Below are 21,797 nucleotides of genomic sequence, written 5' to 3'. Positions count from 1 at the left end.
GTTACGGGCCTTATATTAGCAGTAGTATAACTACTAAGAAGAGATATATATAGGTTAGTTAAAATAGTATAAGAGGTATTAAAACCAACTAAGCTATAGGATAAAAGGTAGCTAAGTTATATAGCTAGTTATATTATAAGTTTAAAACGTAGAAATATAGAAATATAGGAACGTAATGTACTAATATACTAATATACTAATGTACTTAGTATATTTCTTAAGCGCAGTATTATATATTTAAAGAACCACAGTCCCTACCTAGAGAGTTTTCTTTTTTATAATCGTTATAGGACACCCCTATAATACCTTATACACGCCTACCTGCTTCCACCATTTATAAGACCGTAATTTGCCGCGACCTATAGCAATCTAACGGCAATCTGCTATATTCTGCTATATTCCACTAAGTCCTACTAAATTCTGCCATATTCTGCCAAGTTCTACTAAATTCTATTAAGTTCTGCTAGGACTACGTCCTAAATCCTATTCTACTCCGTGTACGTGTTAACTAAGTAACTAAGTTAACGATATATACCCTTTCTTCCTATTTTCCTACCTTCTTTCCTTATATAACGTCTTAATCTTATTATATAGTTTATATATATAGCTTAATAATAGGTTAACACATTCCTATATTTTTCCTATTTGGGCTTAAAGCCTAATAAGGTTAATCCATTTGTTCCAATTAGCTTGGCTTAATAATATTACCGTTATAGTAATAGCTTAGGTAAGTAGTTAAGAAGTTATTTTAAAAAGGTGCTTGCAGAAAGGTTAAAGGATTTAGTAATAAGTAGTAATTTAATAAGGGGTATAATTAATTAAATTAATTAGTTAAATAGGGGCAATACGGCAAGCAACCCGGGCTTATAACTGTTAATCGGTGGTCCGTGCACCAATTGTAAGGAAAGAATAATGACTCTGTTTATTGAATGTGGCTCTAAGAGCCTCTCTATATATATAAGAAAGGTGTAGGAAATGAGAACGAGAAGGGGGTAGGGGAGGGGCAATGGAAACAAGGGGTAGGTGACCGAGCCAATGACTGAGTCAATGACTGAGTCAATGGGAGGTAGCTGAGTCGGTGACAAGATAATCTGATTCAGGTCGACAGGATTTCTCCGCTGCCTTGACCTCGCCTATATTGGAAGAACCACGTGACTGCATAGTCAATTCTCTGCTGGTGTATATAAGTAGCTCATCTCCTTTCTACAGGGTCTCAGTCAGTCAATCCGCTTCGTTCCCACTTACCTGCTATCGACAACCTGCTAACAGCCTGGTCTCTTACTCAACCCATCAGGGGCCATGACCATTCCCAGAGAGCGCGGGGAAGTGCCGCCGCCCATACCTCTTCCCCGTCGCTCAACGGTCGTGCGTTCTTGAATAGCAGCTTATCCCGGCTCTCCAGCTCGTCCGTGTCGACCCAGAAGCTGGCGCGGATGGCCCTGTGGCCCGACCCGTACTCATACTCCCAGATGAAGTATTTCCCCAAGTCACTTACCAGCCCTGGAGTTGTGAGTATAAGGTAGATTGGGACGTGCACCTCAAGTCGCTCCAGAATGTGATTAATCCCACGAGAAGGCTCTGGAGGAGAGCTCCGCCATAAAATTGATGATTGGCGCACTCTCTTTCTGCTTCAACGTACTGCATGGGGGCCAAACCTGGCATTGAACCCTTTCGCTGAGCAATCTCGTCAGCAAAAGACGCATGAGAAGGAAGGGATTATCCACACACAGAGAAAGGGAACAGGGATGAAAGAGTATATATTTTGGAGAAGGCTAAGCTTGTGGTTGGATGGTGGCGATTTGGCCTTGAAGGAAAGTGAAATCGGATGAGGGATGAGATGGTCACACAGATGTGAAAAAGTTTTAACGAAAGCTAAAAGGAAAGTAGACATTTAAAGAAAGGCGGTTAAAAAGGGGGAGTTGCTGCGATGCTTCTAGGAATGTAGAGAGTATTAATTGGCTCCTGGCCAGTATGAACGCATTCTGAATCTTCTAAGCTCTTAGTTCTAGGGTCATTATAGAGACGTTGTCGAACGGAGCAGTCAAGAAGGAGAGCTCTGTCGGATTGATGTAGCCTGTTAAGCCTCAATATATACAGTCAAGTGAAATAGTCGAGACACCCCTAATCTATACCCACATGGGAAACAGGACGACGATCGCAATTAGCGCGTCGTTCGACAGATGTAGAGATAGTAAGTGCTTTGATTTAGGGTGCGTTAGCGCTAATTCAAATAATGGTATACTCTGACCTCGAATAAAATATCCCTCGCACGCCGCAGCGTTCTAACTTTATTCACTAATATATTCTCGATGTCTGCTTCAATGAAGGTCGTAACTGCTGCAACAAAAACAACCTTCAAACCCTCACCGAGGCTTCTAGCGGTAACGTGAATCGATTCAAATCGACAATCACCAACCTCATCCAAACTCTTCAGTCTTAAAAACAGCTCAGGCTTGATTCTCCTCTGCGGTTTCCATCATGGATACGGAAAAGAAGTCAGCATGCATCAGCTCCTGGTTAAATGGGGTTCCGGCAGAGTCACGACCTCAAACGCCCATCCCCGACAAAGGCCATGCTGGCCCTGAACATTCCACGTCCTCCTCGACAGCTCCACTGAATTCAGGTGGTTCTGAGCAGCAAACTAGTTATACGGGGAGCCAGAATACAGGAACTAGTAATGCTTCTACACCACCTATAAATGCAGCGAGCAGTAAGTATACGGCTGGACGAGCGGACAATGGCTCCGACACTACTCCTTCAAGCACGATTGTTGGATTCCCCACCTCCTCCGGAACAATAAATGCCAGGAGTCTCACGGAACCGGAAGTGAATCCAACATCGTCCCCTAGTCAAGATGGTGTGCCCATGGCTGGAACAGGACCCGTGAACTATAGCACTGGGCTGGCAGGAATATCTTCATCCACATAGTCTGATGCTGCGGTCCTACCTCTGACCAAAGAGACGACCAAAAGGACAGAGCGCTTCGATCCTGCTAGAGATGCTGCCTTGTCTCCTCGTTTACCGCCAGTGAGAAAGTTGATCGATAAGGCAGATGAATTAGCGATTGATAAAGCCAAAAGGTTGGAAGCTGCTAAGATTGGATACGCGGAGAATGTTCGAAATGCTCATAGAACTTTGGGTGACCTGAGGAAACTCAATAAGCCGAACATGCGCTGCGTGAAAGTGTACATACTTCCCTGCTATATCCGATGTATGACGTCCCTGTTTCGAAACACTAAGACGGGTATGGCTAGATTTACACTTCCGAACCAATGAAAATACCTCTCTTGTTAGAACCTGTTTCGGAAGGGGTGTCTAGCGAGAGGGCACCCAAAAAGCTGGAGGATAAGAAGAAGTCGAGGGAAAGCGGAAGCGCGGCAACATGAAGGTGAAAGATTTCCTGAATGAGGAGTGGGTGGAGTCTTAGAGCCGCCAAAAGTGTAAGTTCTGATAAGAATGTGGTCAACGTAGGCCGGACTTCAGATTCTGAAAGGCGTTTAGACCTTGACGATAGCGACGGGATTTCAGGGATCAAGATTTCTGCGACGACTTTGTGTGACTGTACATATATGGAGGTTTGGCCGAAAGATACCCTAGATTCTGTTATGCCTATTTCTCTCAATATTAGTTCAGGAACATCTTTACATTATCCCCATAACCGCTTCTTGGCATCAAAACTCGGTGCCCGAGAAACTAAGCTCATGTGATCTCTTCCCGGTGGAGAAGAAAGTTTGTCTAGAAACAGCACCGGAGAGATCAAGTAAGCAGAGGACTCAGAATCAGGAAACTGTTACCGTGCAAATGGTGAGAGTCCGTGAGATCTTGCGATATCGGTGCTTAAGTCTTACGCATATGGTCAGAAGGTTCCCTAAAAAGCATTCTGACGTACATGTCGAGCAGGCTGCTAAGTGGGCTTGAGGACTCGAGGGCTTGGTCTAAAGTACATCTAGACCATTGCTACTGAATGATCCGCGGGGTTGATTCTCAGGGGCCTTCGGGAACAACTCCGGGCGATGTGTTACTTCCCTAGGAGTAGTTTCACGTTGTACTGATGGGAGTCAGTCGTGACTCCGAAAATCCATAGCCGGGTTTCATCCGCGGAATAGTTCGAGGCACCGCTGCGCATATTGCGATATCGGATGCTTGGATGGTATTGGGCAGCACTTCGGGCTCGTTCGAAATTCCGTCCAATTCTTGATGGGAATTTTCGTCTTCAAGTAGAAAGCTCTCCCGTTGCTTCATATGGCTTGGAAATAATCCAGGCTGGCTGGTTGTGAGATTGAAGGCACCCTCAACCACTTGAAGGGTTCCAATTCCTGTGGCAGGCCTGGGGGTGGTGCGTAGGGCTCAAAAGGGTATGAACGGCTGCACGTCCACCCCTTGATGGTGCATGAACGAGGCCAACATGCAGTCGTTGATGCCATTTGGTCGGCTCAGCACGAGTCGCGGGAGCGATTGGGATAGACTTGACAAGTCAGCTTCCTTTTCCCAATGGAGAGCCATTAGAGACAATCAGCATATTGGGGTGCCAACACGTTCAGCTCTCACATTGGCCGCCCAACCTCTTGTTCAAGTCTCGCCATCTCGACAACGGTTGAAAGATGATGGACCCAGCAGCGTGGCCCAATTGTACTCGTATGTATGACTGTGAAAATAGATTCAATATATGCAGGGAGCCACAATGGCACAGAGGGCTCGACGGACAGCCGCAGCCTTGCAGTGAAGCAGTGGTAATACAAGAAGGGCTTCGAGTGCCGTCATGTTTGCGTGTCTGCGTGTCTCACGCTGCTCAATGAACAGAGGATTGTTGCGCCTTCTGCGGGGTCGGATCGCTGAGACTGGCCCGCTAGCCACAAGCGAGGCGGCCCATGACGGCGGGCACGGGCGGGCTCCTGGCGGGGATGGCCCTTCGGGTGAACACGTCAGTCGCCTCCCCACAACGACCCCCATCAACACCAATCCCGTCTCTCCAGACTCTTCCCTGTGTTCCGGCCCACTTGGCCGATCGAAGCGCTGGGTGGAACGCTGGGTGGGATGACTTGGATGGCCTTGCTGGCACCGAAAGGTACAGCCCATCCCACGCAATGTACCGCAATGTACCCGGCCACCGACTTTGGGCCGCCTGGTGCTCTGTCAGTCCTGACGGGCCCTATCGGATGGCCAAGGGAATTCTGCAAGAGCACCCAACTGGCCTTTCTCCCGCATGCATCACCGTAACGAAGTTTGACGCTGGCTGCATGGCCACAGCGGCTTTGAACCCGCCGTCGGGCCTCTCTATCCCAAAGTTAAACGCCTGCTTTAGTCATGACGTGGCTCCAATTATTACCCGTCATGTACGGGAATGCCAACTCGAGCAGTCCGAAAAATCTCGAAGGCCCCGTGGAAGGCTTCATGCTGGGCTGTGTTAGTAGTTATCTTTTTTCCTATTGTAGTCTTGTGACAGCTCTCCCAATTGTCGTCCACCATCCTTACGAGGGTTCCCTGATATGCTCCCGTCCCTGCCTCATCGCGTCGAGCCACGACTGCTGCTCATATTTTTCCATTGCCACCTCCCTATTCGCTCGTCATCCAATAAATCCCCTCACCCCACGTTTAAGCGCGTCTTTTCATATGTATAGCTATGGGCCACAAGGCGCGCAAGGGCCACAGCAGAGTAGCACAGCTGGTAGATAAGTTGGACTCCGGAAAAGAAGGCAATCAACCTCTGCCTCCCTCCAAAAATGGCTCGGTATTCTCAAGTTTCGATTTCGCCATGGAAGGACCCAAAAGCCAGTACACTGACACTCACTAAGCCATACCAACCCGGCAGCCCCCCTCCTAAGCTTATCTACAGGCGCCTAATCATACCTCCTCCCGCGGTATTTACTCATCCCGGTATCATTCAACTATCCGATTCCAGCGAAGATGAGGAAGACGAAGATGAAAGTGAGTTTAGCAAGCCATTGACTTGTTTGAGGCAATCAATTGACCACTCGTTAGAACCAAGAGACTCCGGAGAAATTCTCGAGGCACCGGAACCGCCTTCAGCTCCTGCCGAACCCACAGAATTTCCGCCTGTTTCAGATGAACCACCTGGTGATAGTGGTGGCGGTAAGGGAATGGATGAGTTTGGCCTCCCACCTATAGAGCCTGAGGTTCCAGTCGCTGGTACTGAGGGAGACCAAGGAGGAGTAACGATTGACGCCGGAAGCGATGAAGCCACATCGGATTCACCGCCTGCAGAAGATGAAGCAACCCCGGATGAACCTTCTGCTGAAGAGACGAGCGCCGAGAATCCCGAACGGCCTGGTGAAGAAGCCGCTCCTGCGCCTGAAGAGCCGGGTGAGGAACCCTCCGAGGAGCCACTCGCAATAGAAGAAACGTCGAAAGAAGGGGATGCGGGCGAAACATCTCCTGAGCCAGCAGCGGAAACTGAAGCAAGGAGCGAAAATTCTCCTAGCGAACCTGCTCCTGTTGATAACGCGCCACCTGCTCCTGAGGAGGGAGCCGCTTCCCCGGAAGAGCCGGCCTCAACCGAAGAGCCCGAGATAGCTGAAAAAGCCCCTGCTGAAGCCCCTGAGGTACCCGAGGAGGCACCGGTTACTTCCGGAGAAACTATAGCTGAGCCTGCACAAGAGCCTCCTGCTCCTGAAGGCCCGACACCTACCCCTGAAGAATCGCCTGCCCTGGAGGAGACAGTTTCAGGGGAAACACCTGCTGAAGGGACAACGTCTGAAGGGACACCATTAGAAGACGCGCCTTTAGCAGAAGATACACCTTCAACAGAAGATACACTTTCAAATGAAGCGCCTCTAGAAGAAGCGCCGCCAGAAGAAGCAGCAGCATCTGCTGCTGCTGAAGATACTTCCCCTGCAGACCCAACATCTGCAGAAGAACTCGCCCAGACCGAAGATGCGCCAGTACCTGAAGCAGGCGACGAACCGGCTGCTGAAACGACCCATGGGCCGAAGGCTGTTCACTTCCCTTCGGACATGAAAGATCCAAAACCTAGCAATCTTACGGGTAAAAACAAAAGGGTTAAAGGGAACCCCCAAAAGGGAAACAATCGATTTGTACGACCAACCGCGATTCCAAAAAACACCAAAAAGCTGGAAAAAGAAAAGGGAAAAGAAAAAGAAGCACCCACGAAGGACAAAGAAGAAGCACCTACAAAGGACAAAAAAGAAGCACCTACAAAGGACAAAAAAGAAGCATCTGCGAAGCACAAAAAGGAAACATCTGCGAAGGACAAAAAGTCAAGTAGAAAGGACTCAAAGAAAAGGGGCAAGAGGGATGCTAAAGGCAAAGAAAAGGCGGATGAGGTACAGGAGAATGATCCTGGGCCTGAGACTACTTCAGGGGATGACCAAGCTGTAGCAGAAGAGACCTCAGAGCCTGCTCCCTCAGAGCCTGCTCCGGAAGAACCTACTTCAGAAGGGCCTGCTACGGAAGAGCCTGCTACGGAAGAGCATGNTGAGTCCAAAGCTGGGGAGGAGCCTGCCAAACCTACTGAAGCGGTCCTAGAAGAGCCAGCCCCTGCGGCTCCACCAGAAACGCCTACCGAAGCCTCCGAGCCTGTCGCCGAATCTGCTGAAGAACCTCCCGCAGATCCTGCTGTCGAAACCAAAGCTAAACCTGCAAATGAGCCTGCCGTTGAATCCGCTCTAGAAGCCGTACCAGAGGAGTCTGCGGCGCCCGAGGAAGCAAGCACAGGTGCCGAGCTTGCAGAGCCAGAGCCTAAAGCGCCCACTGAGACCACAGAACCTGCAGAAGAAGTCGCAGAAGAGACACCAGTACCTGAAGATGCGCCTCCTGTAACTAAAGATGCACCAGAACCTTCCGCTAATGCAGGAGATGGCGATGATAATCCAGAAGAGCCCGCGGATGAAGCTGAGGAAGAAACACCACGAGAAGAGGCAGCGACAAAGGAAGTGACCCCAGAGGAAGCGGCCCCAGCGGAAGCGGCTCCTAAGGAAGCTACCGCAGAGGGAGTGGCTGCTGAGGAAACATCGGATGCACCGGCAGAAGTTGAGCCTGCAAGCGCAGACACAACCGACCCGGAGCCGGCAGCGGAAGAACAGTCTGGTGAGGGGAAAATTGTAACTGAAGAACCTCTTAGTGAGGAAATACCTGAACCAGAAGGCGAATCAGAAGAAACATCCACAGCAGAAAAGCCAGCAGCAGAGCCTGAACCTCTAACCAAACCCCTAGAACCTGAACCCGAACCCGAGCAAGCCGATGGAGATGGCGAAGGAGAACCTAACGAGGATAAAGCTGCCGCTCTGGAAGCACCAGCTGAGGAGCCCACCCCTGAAGAACCGGCGAAAGATCCAGTGATGAAGGAAACCCCTGCAGAAGAAAACGAGGCCCCGGTTAGTCCGGCTTTGAAGCAAACTGACGAGCAAATATTGCTTGATCCAATAGAACCCGAAGTTAGTGGAACCCAACCCACTGACTCTGACCGAAACGCTGAAGCATCTTCTAAAGAAGCCGAGAACCCTGCTAAGCCTGACGATGGGCATGACGTTCCTGAGGGTAATAGGGAGGAGAAGGAGGTCCCACCTGCCTCTAAGACCGTTCCTGCATCTGAGGAGGAGCTCGCCAACAAGGAAAATCCGGACAGTGCCGACGCCGGTGCTGCCGGAGAAGCTGGAGCTGTGGTGGTAGGAGAATCGTCAGAAGAGACATCTACCGGGAATGAAGAGACTTCCGGAGATGCACCCGCGACGGAGGAAGAGACTGCCACCGAGGACACAACTCCTGAGGAGACAAGTTCTGAGGAGACAAGTCCTGAGAATACAAGTCCAAAGGACACAACTCCTAAGGAGGCAGCTCCCGAGGAGGCAGCTCCCGGATCAAAGGACGAGGCAGAAGAAGACGAACTAGAAGCTGAACCTGCCGCAGAAGCGCCCGCGACTACCGAAGAAAAATACCTTGCTGAGGAACCCGCTGCCACTGAAGAACCTACCACCGAAGAGCCTGCAGCTGAAGGAAATGCTCCGGAACAGGCTGCTCCAAAAGAGGCTGCTCCAGAAGAGGGTTGTCCCGAAGAGCCGTCATCTGAAGAGCCTACGTCTGAAGAACCTGTAGTAGAGAAGCCAGAATCAGAGGAGCCGGCATTCGAAGAGCTTGCATTTGTTGAAGAACCCGCGACCGCGGAAGAACCCTCAGAGGAACCCGCAGAGGAACCAGAGGCCGAGGACGAAGAGGCGACCTTTAAAGAACAACCGGCCGGAAAAGATGAGCCTGCGGAAGAGAGCGTTGAAGAAGAGGCCGTGGCACCTGTGGAGGAGCTCACAGCTGCGGAAGAAGAGGCTGCGGAAGGAGAGACTGCTTCAGAAGAGTCTCCAACTGAACCTAATCCTGAGCCTGTTACCAACGAAGCTCCATCCGATGAAGCTCCCGCTACTGAAGGAAACACGGAAGAAGTCCTGCCAGAGGAAGCAGCCAAACCTAAAGGAGAAGAGGAGACAACGGGTGAGGCCGAGCCTGAACCTGCGGCTGAGGCCGAGGATACCGCAGATCAAGAAGAAGCTCCCCCTAAGCCTAAAAGGGCCGAGACGGCTACTGAACCTGCCGCCGATAAGGCTGCAGAAAGAGAGGCTCAGCCAGAGGAGCCAGCTGCTCCAGAGGAAGCTCCTGCTGAAGAAGGTGCTGTGGAAGAAGGTGGTGCGGAGGAGGCTCTAGACAAGGAGACTCCAGAGGAAGAGGCTCCTGCCGAGGAGACTTCTACTGAAGAGACACCTGCTAAAGAAGCCTCAGCGGGAGAGGCAGCCGGAGAACCTAAACCAGGGCCTGAGGAAGAACCTTCCTCGGCTGAACCAGAGCCAGTTCCTGAAGCTGCAGAATCTCAGGATGTTGACAAGACTAACGACGAAGAACCTGCTGTAGAAGAAATCCTAGCTGAGTCTACCCCTACAGAAGAACCCGCAGCAGAAGAAGAATCCCCAGCGGTAGAGGGTGAAGCATTGGCGGAAGATCCCACTCCTAGCCCTGCTGAAGTAGAGGCAGCTGAAGCAGAGGATGTCGCTGAAAAGCCGGCTGCAGAGGAACCAGCTGAAGAAGAGCCGGCCGCAGAAGAGCTGGCCGCAGAAGAACCGGCCGCAGAGGAGTCGGCCGCAGAAGAACTGGCCGCAGAAGAGCCAGCCGCAGAGGAGCCAGCTGCAGAGGAACCAGTTGCAGAAGAGCCTGCTGTAGAAGAAACCACTGCAGAAGACACCTCGAAAGAAGCTGCTACGGAGGAAGCTGAGGAAGCTCCCGTGGAAGAAGCAGCTCCGGAAGAAACACCAGCGGAGGAACCAGCAGCTGAGGAATCGCCTGCTGAGGACACACCCGCAGAAGAGCCACCCGCAGATGAACCCCCAGCAGAAGAGCCGCCTACCGAAGAGACCCCCGCGGACGAACCACCCTCGGGAGATGCTCCAGGAGAAGCTCCAGCAGAAGACGCTCCAGCAGAGAATCTCCCCCCAGAAGAACCAACAGAAGAAGCCGCCGCCGAAGCAGCCCCTGTTGAAGAGCCACCTGCTGAAGAGCCAGCGGCAGAAGAATCAGTGGAAGAGCCAGCAGTGGAAGAGCCAGCAGTGGAAGAGCCAGCGACAGAAGAGCCAGTTCCAGAACCAGCTGCTGAGGAACCAGCTGCTGAAGAGCCAGCCGCAGAGGAACCAGCTGCTGAAGAGCCAGCTGCAGAGGAACCAGCTGCTGAAGAGCCAGCTGCTGAGGAACCAGCTGCTGAAGAGCTAGCTGCAGAGGAACCAGCGGCGGAAGAGCCAGCGGCAGAAGAGCCAACAGTGGAGGAGCCAGCAGCGGAAGAACCAGCAGCGGAAGAGCCAGCGGCAGAAGAGCCAGTCCCAGAACCAGCCGCTGAGGAACCAGCTGCTGAGGAACCAACTGCTGAGGAACCAACTGCTGAGGAACCAGCTGCTGAGGAACCAACTGCTGAGGAACCAGCTGCTGAAGAGCCAGCTGCAGAGGAACCAGCGGCGGAAGAGCCAGCAGCGGAAGATCCAGCAGCGGAAGAGCCAGCAGCGGAAGATCCAGCAGCGGAAGGGCCAGCAGCGGAAGAGCCAGTAGCGGAAGATCCAGCAGCGGAAGAGCCAGTAGCGGAAGAGCCAGCAACGGAAGAGCCAGCAGCGGAAGAGCCAGCGGCAGAAGAGCCAGTTGCAGAACCAGCTGCCGAGGAGGCTCCTGCAGAGGAACCAGCTGCCGAGGAACCAGCTGCTGAAGAGTCAACTGCAGAGGAACCAGCCGCTGAAGAGCCAGCCGCAGAGGAACCAGTTCCAGAACCAGCTGCTGAGGAGGCTCCTGTAGAGGAACCAGCTGTAGAGGAACCAGCTGCAGACGAACCAGCTGCAGACGAACCAGCTGCAGACGAACCAGCTGCAGAACCAGCCGCCGAAGAGCCAACCGCAGAGGAACCAGCCGCCGAACCAGCTGAAGAGCCAATCGCCGTAGAGTTAGAGCCAGTTGAGCCAACAGTAGAAGAACCAGCTGCTGCGAGAGCAGAAGAAGCCCCACAAGAAACCCCTAAAACTCCGCCCAATGAATCCGCTATTGTCGACGAGCCTGCTTCCCCAACATCTCCACCCAAGCGTGCGCGACGTAACTCCAAAAGTTGGGTTCGACCGCAAAAGAGGCGCAACAGTGACGTTAATGAAAGCGCCGCAGCAGCCGTTTCACTAGTAGCAGCAGCGAAAGCGGTAGGTAATCCTGCAAAGGGTAAGAGGAAAGACAGCGTGACTAGCAAGGATTCCAGCAAGGCGAAGGACAAGGCTCGAGAAGTCATTAAAGAAAGCAAAAGAGAGGTGGAGAATGATAGGTCAGGAAATAGACGTCGGGAGAGAGCTCCAGACAAAGAGGCTAAGCGTCGTGCCCTTCGAGCGGGGGAAGACGAAGTTGCACGTCGCAAGCGTTACGAAGCGCGCAAAGCCGAGGAAGCGAGACGCATAAAGAAAGAAGAGGAAGATAAGCGTAGGCATGAAGAGGAGGAGAAACGTAAGGTTGAGGAGGAGAGAAGACGGAAACATGAGGAGAGGAAGGCTGCTAGGCGTGCAGAGGAAGAGAAACAGAAGAAGTTAGATGAAGAGAGGATTAGAAAAGAGGTAGAGGAGAAATTAAGGAAGGAGGCCGCGGAGAAAAAGGCAAGACATGAAGCAAGAAAAGAAGCTAAGAGATCAGAAGCTCTTATGCAGGAACAAGAAGAGAATGCTCGCATTGCAGAAGAAGCAGAGCGCCGAAGGCGACGCCATGAGCGAAAGAAACTAGAGCACATGGAGAGGAAGCTCGAGAAAGAGAGAGCAGCAGAACCGTCTGATCTAAAGGGGAAATCGAAAGAAAAGGACGTAGACCGCCCAAGGACGAGAGACGCAGCACGTCGCGCTGCAGAAGATGAAGCCGACTTGGTACCCCAATCCCCTATTTCTCTTCGAGCGTCAGGCCGCAGACACACTGGTCTCGGCGAACGCACTCGGGACTCTTCACCCTCACAGAAAGCGAAAAGAACGTCTCTCTTTGGCGGATTACTATTCGGACGATCAAAAACCGACTCTTTAGTCCCCACTATCAAGCCATCCACTGCCTCTTCAAGGGTTAAATCAGACCCAAGTGACTCTCATCCCTCTGTCCGAGGACTCGCAAAAGAGAAAGCGCGGCCAACAAGCAGCATGCAGAGCTCTGGAGATAGCCATGGTGAAAAGAAGGAGAGGCCACATGGTCATCGCCGACACTCGCACCATCATCGTCGTTTCGAGACCCCCGAGGAAGAGGCAGAGTATAGAGCAAGGAAAGAAGAGCGTCGAGCGGCGCGTGCTGCCGCCAAAAAAGAACCAGATATGTCCAGCGCCCTAGACGGAGCTGCTGTGGAAGGAGAAGCGGTCGGAGAAGCGTCAAGAAGCGTGGATGCAGAGCCGCTACCAGGTTCCGGTGTTGCAGTGGAGTCTACGTCTTCTGTAGAACGGCAAGTGAAGCGGTCGAGCAGGAGGATTTCAGGTGCCGAGAGGCCGCGAACTGGACGAACAGAGAGCGATCGGCCGAGATCTAGTCGAATTGAAGAACGACCGCGCACATCCCGCCGCGAATCGGAGAGAGCTAGGAGTAGGAAAGACGACAGTGGGATAAAGGGTTTTTTGACTGGGTTGAAGAAGATCGTTGCGTAATGAGCAGTTGAGCGCATCATTCGGTTCGGTTCGGCGTTGGGAGTTTTGGCTTTGAAATTCGGGCTGGGTGGATATCTGTATTTGTATAGCTGTATAAGTCTTTCCATAATCGGTTCATGCATGCATTGCAAAGCATCAGGGTGGTAGAGGGGAGGCATTTTTCGGCTGTATATACTTGGGTGAAGGGCTGTCGGTTTGTGACTTGGCTAGTTATTTTTCTTTCTTCTTTTCCACGGCGGTATTACTATTTATATTTCATGATGAATTGCAATATTTCTATTCTGAGCGTTGTGTTACAGCTGTGACAGGTCTCGAGGAGAGCAGCGAATAGATTATATAATTTCTGATATGCCGTATCTGTCCAGTTAGGATTTAGCTGAATTTTCATGTAGAACAAACACAGCATGCTCCTAATTCTTTGATAGTGAGTAAATGCTCTCTTCGCGACTTAGTTTCCTAACCTCAAAAAAAAATTCTGGTCAATGGATATAGCTATAAGAATTGAATATATCTTTTCATACTTTTCAAAACGCCCAAGACAAGTCCCCCACTCCTCGGCATATCGTAGCAAAGATTGGCCAATCCCGTGGAGCCTTGAAGTCTTGTTTGTATTTCTTGTTAAGAGGACATATTTAAGGCCTCTATGATGCGGGTTAACGATAAGGTAATTACGACTTTAAATTAAAGATAACGCAGTAGATGGCCCAGGCTTATAACCATCGAATAGGACGATTAAGGATGAGAACTCTGGTCTCTTGCGAGAGGCTCTGGAGCCTCGTTAAATACACAAATGCACCCGTAATCTAAGCTTGATATGGTGTAGTGATCGACATTAGTCGAGTTGGTCAATGCCCTCAACTGCGCGCCAATTGCGTCAACTGCTAGCAATTCGAGCCACTATAGGGGACAGCATTTTGCTGATGTAGAGTAAATCTAAGATTGGATAATATTTATATTTATATATATAAAAGGTACTACCAAAAATCTATAATTTAACTCTATAACTCTACTAGATCTATACAATTACCTAATTAGGTGTAAGAGTACATATATTGGATCCCGCCACAGTCGCGATAGATTCGCGAGTACTGCTGTCCCTTTGGCCGGTTTTGCGACGTGAAGGCGGGACACGTTACATTAGGGTAAGCGCGCTAATAGCTCTACAGTCAGTGTATATACATATCCAGCGAGCATCTAGCGAGTGACTTGATTGGCTGCAGTCAGTCAGCGGATGGTGTGGTCGCCGGCTGAACGCTGCCTGTTAGCCCTTTATCGTATCAAAAGCTGCAAAATATTAATCCATTCAATCAACGGCATCAAATGCCTTAGACCCTTCGAAATTATCAAGATCGCCTAAGGAGATCTAATTCACAGAGAGTGCTAATTTGAGCTACGTGAAAGTCGCGGACTAAAAGTTGAGCACTGATTTGGAGTTGGAGACGAGTCAGATTATCTACCTCATCGCAGTAAATGTTTGGAAGAAGAAGAGAAGACGGTGGGTTAAGCGAAGAAGCACGATGAAATAAGAAAGAGAGGGCTGATCGATCGGAGAATGCAAAGGAAGGAAAGGAGTGATTTTCGTGCTGTTCTGGCTGACTGTCATTGTCTCAGATATCCCAACCCTCTCACAAGTGATGTCCTAAAGAAAAGAGGGAATGTGGAGCTTCAACAATATGACCAAATCAATACCAACCAATACTAGCTCCCTCATGGTGATTCTTGCGTGTCGGGCCCAACGCTAGCAACAATTAGTGAAAGATTTGTAATTGGCCAAGATCCCGCCACACCAAATTGATCTCCAGAGCCGAATGTTACCCGGTTTTCCAAGGCTGGGAGCTTGTCCGCACCGATGCTCGATTTGGGCTTTGCCGCTTTCGTCAAGAATGTAGGGGAGTCGGAAGAGAGCAGGATATAGCACCAATCAAGCAGTTTTATCCAAGATACGATTACTATCGGACAGAAAACCAGCTACTGATATCTGGAAATGACCGTATTTGGGATCATTCAACGCGTTCTTGAAGTCGCTTGGATTGGTTTGCTTCATCCTAGTGTCCAAATCACTGCTGATGGATCTACAAGAGAATTTGATCGGATACCTCCGTCACGAGACCTTTAGAACAGATGTATGAAATAACGAGGGAGCTCTACGTTCTTTTTTTTCCGATTTACAACTATGATCCATCCCAATAGAAGTTATGTGGATGTACGCAGTAAGAAATTAGTACTGCTCCCAGCCCAGCTAGTACACTGCCATTTTGAATTATTATCCATGCGCAGAAACCATCTAAGGCCGCCTTCCGCTGTTTCTTCAACTTCCATTACCCTCATCACTATGACATCACTACCCGCCTCCTACGGTTATCGATAAGGGGCTAGCCAATCGGAGAGCCTGGTTCAACGCAAGCGCTCAATCAAATCCAGGTAGCGGATTACCGATCTCCGGGAACCAAGCAAATCCCTGCATCTGGGTCTTCGGCATCGCGCAGAATGGCGCCCTTTGTTTAATTCCATACAGTTGGCCTCGGATGGCGCATTTATCGATTAGTCTTTCACAGATTACTAAACACTTCACTTTGCCAAGGGATCAATATTCAACACTTCCACCAACCCACTCATACGTTACGGACGTGCTTGCTTGACTATTCACGGCGGAGACTCCTCGGAGCTGCAGAATTGCGCAATGATTTTGTGAACTGAGCTGCTTAATCAATGTTCCAGCTGGTGGCTAGCAAATGGCGCTTCGAAGTAGTCATGATAAGTTCCCAGAATAAAACCATCACCTGCCCAGCAGATTGTGAACGCATCAGCTACTCTTTGCATTACACATTCAAGTCTATCAGTCTGCTAGAGGTTTCCCCCTAACTAATTTGCTGTGACTGTTTGACATTTATTTCCTTCCATTATTGCAACTACACCTTAGTACTGAGACGCTTAGCGACCTGACCTTGGACCACGCAAAGTTTCTCCTATTCGAACATGAGCCCAGGGACTACCTCAGACGAACGACAGCATTCTGAGTATGAGGCTGACGATTCGTCGATGAGCAGCTTCGAGAAGAGCGACAATCTGAAAGACCTGGATGGAGCAGTTCAGTCGCCTGAACGAGTTCGCACCCGCCGTCGCGGCGACGACGAAACTACTGCAGATGTAGACCTTGAGAAGGAAGCGGAAAGAGATGTCGAAGATCTCCCGCCTACGACTAGAGTGGTGACCGCCCAAGACTGGACTGGTCCCGATGACCCGGAAAACCCTCAGAATTGGAGCCTATTACTTCGTGCTTATCATACAGTACCTCCCGCACTCTTTGCCTTTGTGGTGTGAGTGGACCCCCAAAACTAACCGGCTACTTTAACTCCCGAAGAAACACTTAGCACGATAAATAGACAGTCTTCTAACTATTTACAGAACGTTTGGCTCATCCGTGTACACGCCTGCGACACACCAGATAATGGAACGATTCCATGTATCGTCAACCGCGGCCCTTCTGGGTCTCTCATTATATGTCATTGGACTCGCGTTTGGACCTGTCCTGGCCGCACCATTGAGTGAAATATACGGACGCAGCATCGTATACAAAACGTCCCTCCCAGTTATGATGCTCTTCACACTCGGCGCGGGGTTCTCCCAGAACTTCGGTTCCCTTCTAGTATGCCGATTCTTTGCCGGATTCTTCGGTAGCCCAGTCCTCGCTGTTGGAGCTGGAACAAATGCAGACTTGTTTCCACCACAGACGAGGGCCATTGCAACCAGCTTTTTCCTCCTAGCACCATTTGCAGGCCCCTCTCTCGGGTAAGACTTCCGCGAAGCTTCCCATTATGAGTTATGCAATTGACTTCTGAGTTTTAGGCCTTTTATCGGCGGTTTTGCAGCACAATATAAAAGCTGGCGCTGGACGCAATGGTGTATCCTTTTCATATCTGTCGCGGTATATCTTACCTGTCTTCCAATGAAAGAGACATACAAAAAGATCATTCTAAGACGCCGCGCGAAACGCCTTGGTATTATGCCTCCCAAGGGGCCTACTGGACTTGGGGCCATCAAGATTCTCCTTACCGTCACACTAGTTCAGCCATTACATATGCTGCTTGTCGAAGTGAGTCCTGAAAATTTGCCACTCATTATGATGGTCTCTTGCTGACTTTCGTAAGCCTATTGTCATCTTCCTCTCCCTCTATACCGCCTTCGCGTTCTCAGTCCTCTTCGCCTTTTTCGCTGCGTTCCCCCTTGTATTCTCTGGTGCGCCCTATCACTTTACCACATCTCAAGTCGGCCTCACCTTCCTCGCCATAGGTCTCGGCGTTACAATCAGCTGTGCATGCGCCATTATTATAGACCGAACCATCTATCAAAAATATTATCGTCAGGCTCTTGCTGAAGGGCGGCAGCATGCAGCTCCAGAATACAGACTCTACGCTGCTATGATGGGTAGTTTTGGTCTTCCTATCGGCCTATTCTGGTTTGCATGGACCGCAGATAATGGTATCCATTGGACCGCCCCCGTTATTGCCGCAATTCCGTTTGCATGGGGAAATCTTAGTCTGTTTGTGAGTATATACCTTATACATTGCCGATACTCTGGTGGCGGTCAGCCATGTTAGATGAGATCTTACTGATGACACTTATATTTATTAGATATCAACTGCCCTCTACTTAATCGATGTGTACGGCCCTCTGAACGGAGCATCCGCCATTGCAGCGAATGGAATTCTGCGATACGTGCTCGGTGCCGTGTTTCCACTTTTCACCATCCAAAGTAAGTGTTGTGCCTCCCGATTTCTATACAATTACTGACGCTGCTGCAGTGTACGAGAAGCTAGGTACCGGCTGGGCAACGAGCCTTCTCGGCTTCATCTCCGTTGCGATGCTTCCCATTCCCTGGATCCTCTTCAAGTGGGGTCCGCAGATTAGAGCGAAGAGCCATTATCCTGTAATGATATAGTGAGGATACCGAATTGTCCAGGGAAAACGAAAATTTGTGTAACTGTCATGGAATATATATGCATATAAAATATGGCTGTGTATAGAGGGATTTGACGTGAGGGTATGTATCCGTGGATGTATGAGCCACGATAATATCGATATGTTTGAAGGCATTGGCATTCCTAGCAGGGCGTTTTGGTTTATCCTTGAATTATTATTGAAGGGGAACGGGGACGAAGACTATAAAGTTCTAGAAGCCTTCACAACATAGAAATTATTCTTAATCTATAAAAATTTACCAGGGTTGTTAATGATGAATGAATAAATAAATAGGCCCAATATCGTATTTAATTTATAAGCTAACCAAAATATCGCGATATAAATGAATAATTACGATATCTTAGATAGGCGATATCACCGGTCTTGGTATTGTGGGGGTACTGAATTAATAGGGCCGATGTCTCCTTAGAGGCCTCCACCCCCCTCTAATATTTACTAGTAGCTCTTTTCTCCTAGCCTTATATAACGTATCCTTTTTTTTATAACTTTAAGTACTTTAACGGCTTAATATTTACTAGCTTAAGCCTCTATATATATTTATAAGGGCTAGTAAAATATTTAATTATTATTACTTATAAATAAATATATTGTTATTGTTGGGAATAAAGGCAAGTGGTCACCATATAAGGCAAATTGCCATTACAGGTGGTAAGTTGCCGTTACGTGCGGCAAGTTGCCGTCACGTGTTGCCGCGGTAGTAGCGTGGCGAGGAGCCTTAAGCTTCTTGCCCTCCCTAACATATATAAGAATAACAATCATTATACTATCTACGAACTATAGCTATATAATATCCCCTTGTGTAACTAATACTAATTAGTGGTTAACTTTACTGTTATATTATAGAACAGCTAGGTATTCTACTAAGAAGAGATAAGCCACTGTACTAGTGCTACTCGTGCTAGAGAAAGCTGTTTTTTAAGGTTAGAACTAGTCCTAAACCTTAAATAGAACTCTTTTATAAATCTAAGGATCTAAAGGCTAGAACTAGTCCTAAGCCTTTTTAAGATTATAGATTCTTATGTCTATTATATAGAATAATACGCTTTATAAGTCTTTGCGATTTAAGGCTAGAACTAGTCTTAAGCCCTATAACCGCAAATACATATTATAAATGCGTACTAAATAATAAACGCGTATTAAATAATAAATATACATTATAAACGCGTACTAAATAATAATCCCTATACTAATAACACTTCCCTCCCTCTAAAAACATGGCTACGCCTACCTTAAATAACTAGAAAGACTTCTTACTACTAGGGGTAGCTAAGTACGTGAAACTTATTAATAAAGATTGGGATAAATTCGCCTTTAATATAATAACTTATACCGTAAAACAAGTTAATAGCTTTCTCCTATACTATATTATATTCTACTAAAATAGATACTACGCTGACTTATAACTATAGAAGTATTTTAGGAAGGATTTTGTGGGATAAACTGCTAATACCTAGGCACTTAGCAATATTAATATTGTTTAGGACTTTTAAGACTTTCTCTATAGGAATGGGGTATATATTGCTGAGAACAGTAACCCAATTGCTAATAATATTTAGGCCGTTATTACTAATATAGAAGAACTAATATAGACGGAAGCTAAGATTATACGTTAACTATAGAAACCTAAAAATAACCTATATTCTTTGGAAGGCAACTTTAATTTGTATTAAAACCCTTAAAACACTAACCCCCTACCTAAAGCTGCTCTTCTATCTAAAGGTGCTCTCCTACTTAAAGTTGCTCTATCTTTACCTCCTTTACTCTAGCTAACTGGTAAGCCTTTATTATAAGAAGTTATAAATCTAATAAAGGTATATTTAGACGAAGAGAAGAAGTTTAGAGGAGAACTATATAATATGCTTAGAGTAAAACTATAGGTCTTTTATAACTATTGCAATAAGGTTAGAATTTAACGCTATTAGTACTATTACGCTTTCTCTATTATATTAAAGGGACAGGCGGTAATATTCTATTACGACTATATTGCGGGTAAAAACTATAATTTTAATATAATGCTTTAGCTTACTAGAGCCCACTTTAAGACTAATAAGAATTGCTAACTTTATATATTTAAATGGCGGGAGACTATATTTTAAAGAGTTATTGCTTTTAACCCAATAAAGACTTATTTAAAGTGCCTTTAACTACTCTTTAATAAACTCTAGAAAATTTAATATGGCCTTACTAAAATTTACTAAAATAAGAATAGCCTAAGGGACTAGGTTATCTTAGTATGCTATAGCGTTCCTAAGTATAACTTAGCGCTATATAAACCTATAGATATATTTAAAGGAGTATATATTAAGCTACGCTTTACTATAGGTACTATAATATAAATATAAGAATCTTAACAGTTTTATACCGAAAACCCTACCTAACTAAGTATTTCTAACTAATACGATTATAACTGGACTAATTAAATATATGGTGGCCGCGGTAGGGAATACGGAAAAGGGTATAATTAATGTTAACTATAAGGTAATTATAGAGGTCCTTATAGAGGTTTATTTTAAAGTAATTGCTAGAAAAAATGCTATGTTTATAAAAAGCTAAATTGCTAGTTAACTAGACACTCCCTTAATAAGCGAAAAGAGGTATATAATAAGTTCCGTTAGAGTATAAGAAATATTAGAAATTATAAGGTTACTACGGCCTACTTTTAAAGCTTCTTAGTTTAATATAAAGGCGTAGAAGATCTTAAGGGTAAGGTTAATAAGACCGAATAGCTCCTTATAGATATAGAAATTAAGGACTACTTACCTAACTAATACTTTACTAAGTATGGTGAGGTAAATGGTATATAAACCGTTACTGTCCTTAATAACTAATTTACGCTCTATTTTATTATTGTCGGAACGTTAATTATATAACGTGGTTATAAGACCACGTAGCGAGGTTAGCTAACCTGACCTTGGAGTAACCCCTTACTTCTAGATAATAATTAACTACCAACTTTAACACCGCATACGTACCACTATAAGTAATATTCGTGCACGTTAATAAAGAGAGTTATACCAACACTAATTAGTAGACGTATAGATTAGGAAATACGTAATAGCAAAGCTTGAAACCACGCATTAGCTTAACTGCTAACGTGTTAAATCGCAAAGCTATCGCCCTATTTTAGTTTTTTTATTTTTTATTTTTTTATCCATTGTATTATACTACGTACAATACTGCGTATGCAGCCTTGGGCTATGGCGCTATAGTTCTATATACATAAATCCTTTCTAGGCAGCTTAATATGTACTAGTAGCTATGTCCTAGTAGTTTATAAACTCCTAAATTAGGAGTTTATAGTTTCCTAGTAAAATACTAAGATACTACAACTACTAGGGAATGAGAAAATGGTAAGAAAAACTATAAGAAATCCTAACCCCTGTCCCTGTCCTTTTGCAATTTATTTCTGTCCTTTTGCTCTCTAATATCATTTTAAGAGCCTAGTAGGAGTTACCCCCTTCTAGAATCCTATCTGATTTATTCTTCCATAGAATCTTCTTCGCGTACTAGTTTAGCAGCTTTAAGAGTCTCGCAGTCTTTACTATTAGCAAAGTGTTTTTCTTTACAATTAATGCAAAGAGGGGTAGTATGCTGGCAAGGCCTGCCTATTATTATACAGGTAGAACAGGAATGGTCTTTAGATAAATATGCAGCTGCACAGTATCTGCAGGCCCTAGTAGAGCACCT

At 47.3% G+C, this 21,797-nt stretch overlaps 4 protein-coding genes across 4 annotated transcripts; 3 read left to right on the top strand and 1 right to left on the bottom strand.

Annotated features, from left to right (window-relative positions):
• Positions 1–2,478: 2,478 nt before the first annotated feature.
• Positions 2,479–2,928, top strand: K441DRAFT_682398 (uncharacterized protein; the record flags this gene model as incomplete). The annotated part of the gene is made up of 1 exon (XM_067651570.1): positions 2,479–2,928. One exon carries the CDS (start codon positions 2,479–2,481, stop codon positions 2,926–2,928), a length of 450 nt encoding a protein of 149 aa, XP_067497260.1.
• Positions 2,929–5,470: 2,542 nt separating this feature from the next.
• K441DRAFT_701051 (uncharacterized protein) lies at positions 5,471–13,130 on the top strand (the record flags this gene model as incomplete). Its single annotated transcript, XM_067653298.1, has 2 exons — positions 5,471–5,925; positions 5,980–13,130. Exons 1-2 carry the CDS (start codon positions 5,721–5,723, stop codon positions 13,128–13,130), a joined length of 7,356 nt encoding a protein of 2,451 aa, XP_067497259.1. The 5' UTR covers positions 5,471–5,720.
• A 2,627-nt stretch (positions 13,131–15,757) lies between these two features.
• K441DRAFT_701050 (MFS general substrate transporter) lies at positions 15,758–18,349 on the top strand. The gene is made up of 6 exons (XM_067653297.1): positions 15,758–16,447; positions 16,536–16,919; positions 16,977–17,223; positions 17,279–17,674; positions 17,763–17,883; positions 17,933–18,349. The coding sequence occupies exons 1-6, from the start codon at positions 16,107–16,109 to the stop codon at positions 18,067–18,069; spliced, it is 1,626 nt and encodes a 541-aa protein (XP_067497258.1). The 5' UTR covers positions 15,758–16,106; the 3' UTR covers positions 18,070–18,349.
• A 3,137-nt stretch (positions 18,350–21,486) lies between these two features.
• Positions 21,487–21,774, bottom strand: K441DRAFT_347242 (uncharacterized protein; the record flags this gene model as incomplete). Its single annotated transcript, XM_067641299.1, has 1 exon — positions 21,487–21,774. A coding segment is annotated over one exon (187 nt), but the record flags the coding sequence as incomplete, so codon positions are not given.
• Positions 21,775–21,797: the final 23 nt, after the last annotated feature.

This window comes from Cenococcum geophilum (genome assembly GCF_001692895.1).
Source record: "Cenococcum geophilum 1.58 unplaced genomic scaffold K441scaffold_80, whole genome shotgun sequence".
In the NCBI taxonomy this organism is placed as follows: Eukaryota; Fungi; Ascomycota; class Dothideomycetes; order Gloniales; family Gloniaceae; genus Cenococcum; species Cenococcum geophilum.
This window is presented reverse-complemented; position numbering and strand designations above follow the sequence as displayed.

Coding starts and splice junctions, on each gene's coding strand:
- K441DRAFT_701050 (XM_067653297.1), top strand. CDS start 16,107: ATGAGCCCAGGGACTACCTCAGACGAACGACAGCATTCTGAGTATGAG. Junction 16,920..16,976: donor TTTGCAGGCCCCTCTCTCGG/GTAAGACTTCCG, acceptor TCTGAGTTTTAG/GCCTTTTATCGGCGGTTTTG. Junction 17,224..17,278: donor TACATATGCTGCTTGTCGAA/GTGAGTCCTGAA, acceptor GACTTTCGTAAG/CCTATTGTCATCTTCCTCTC.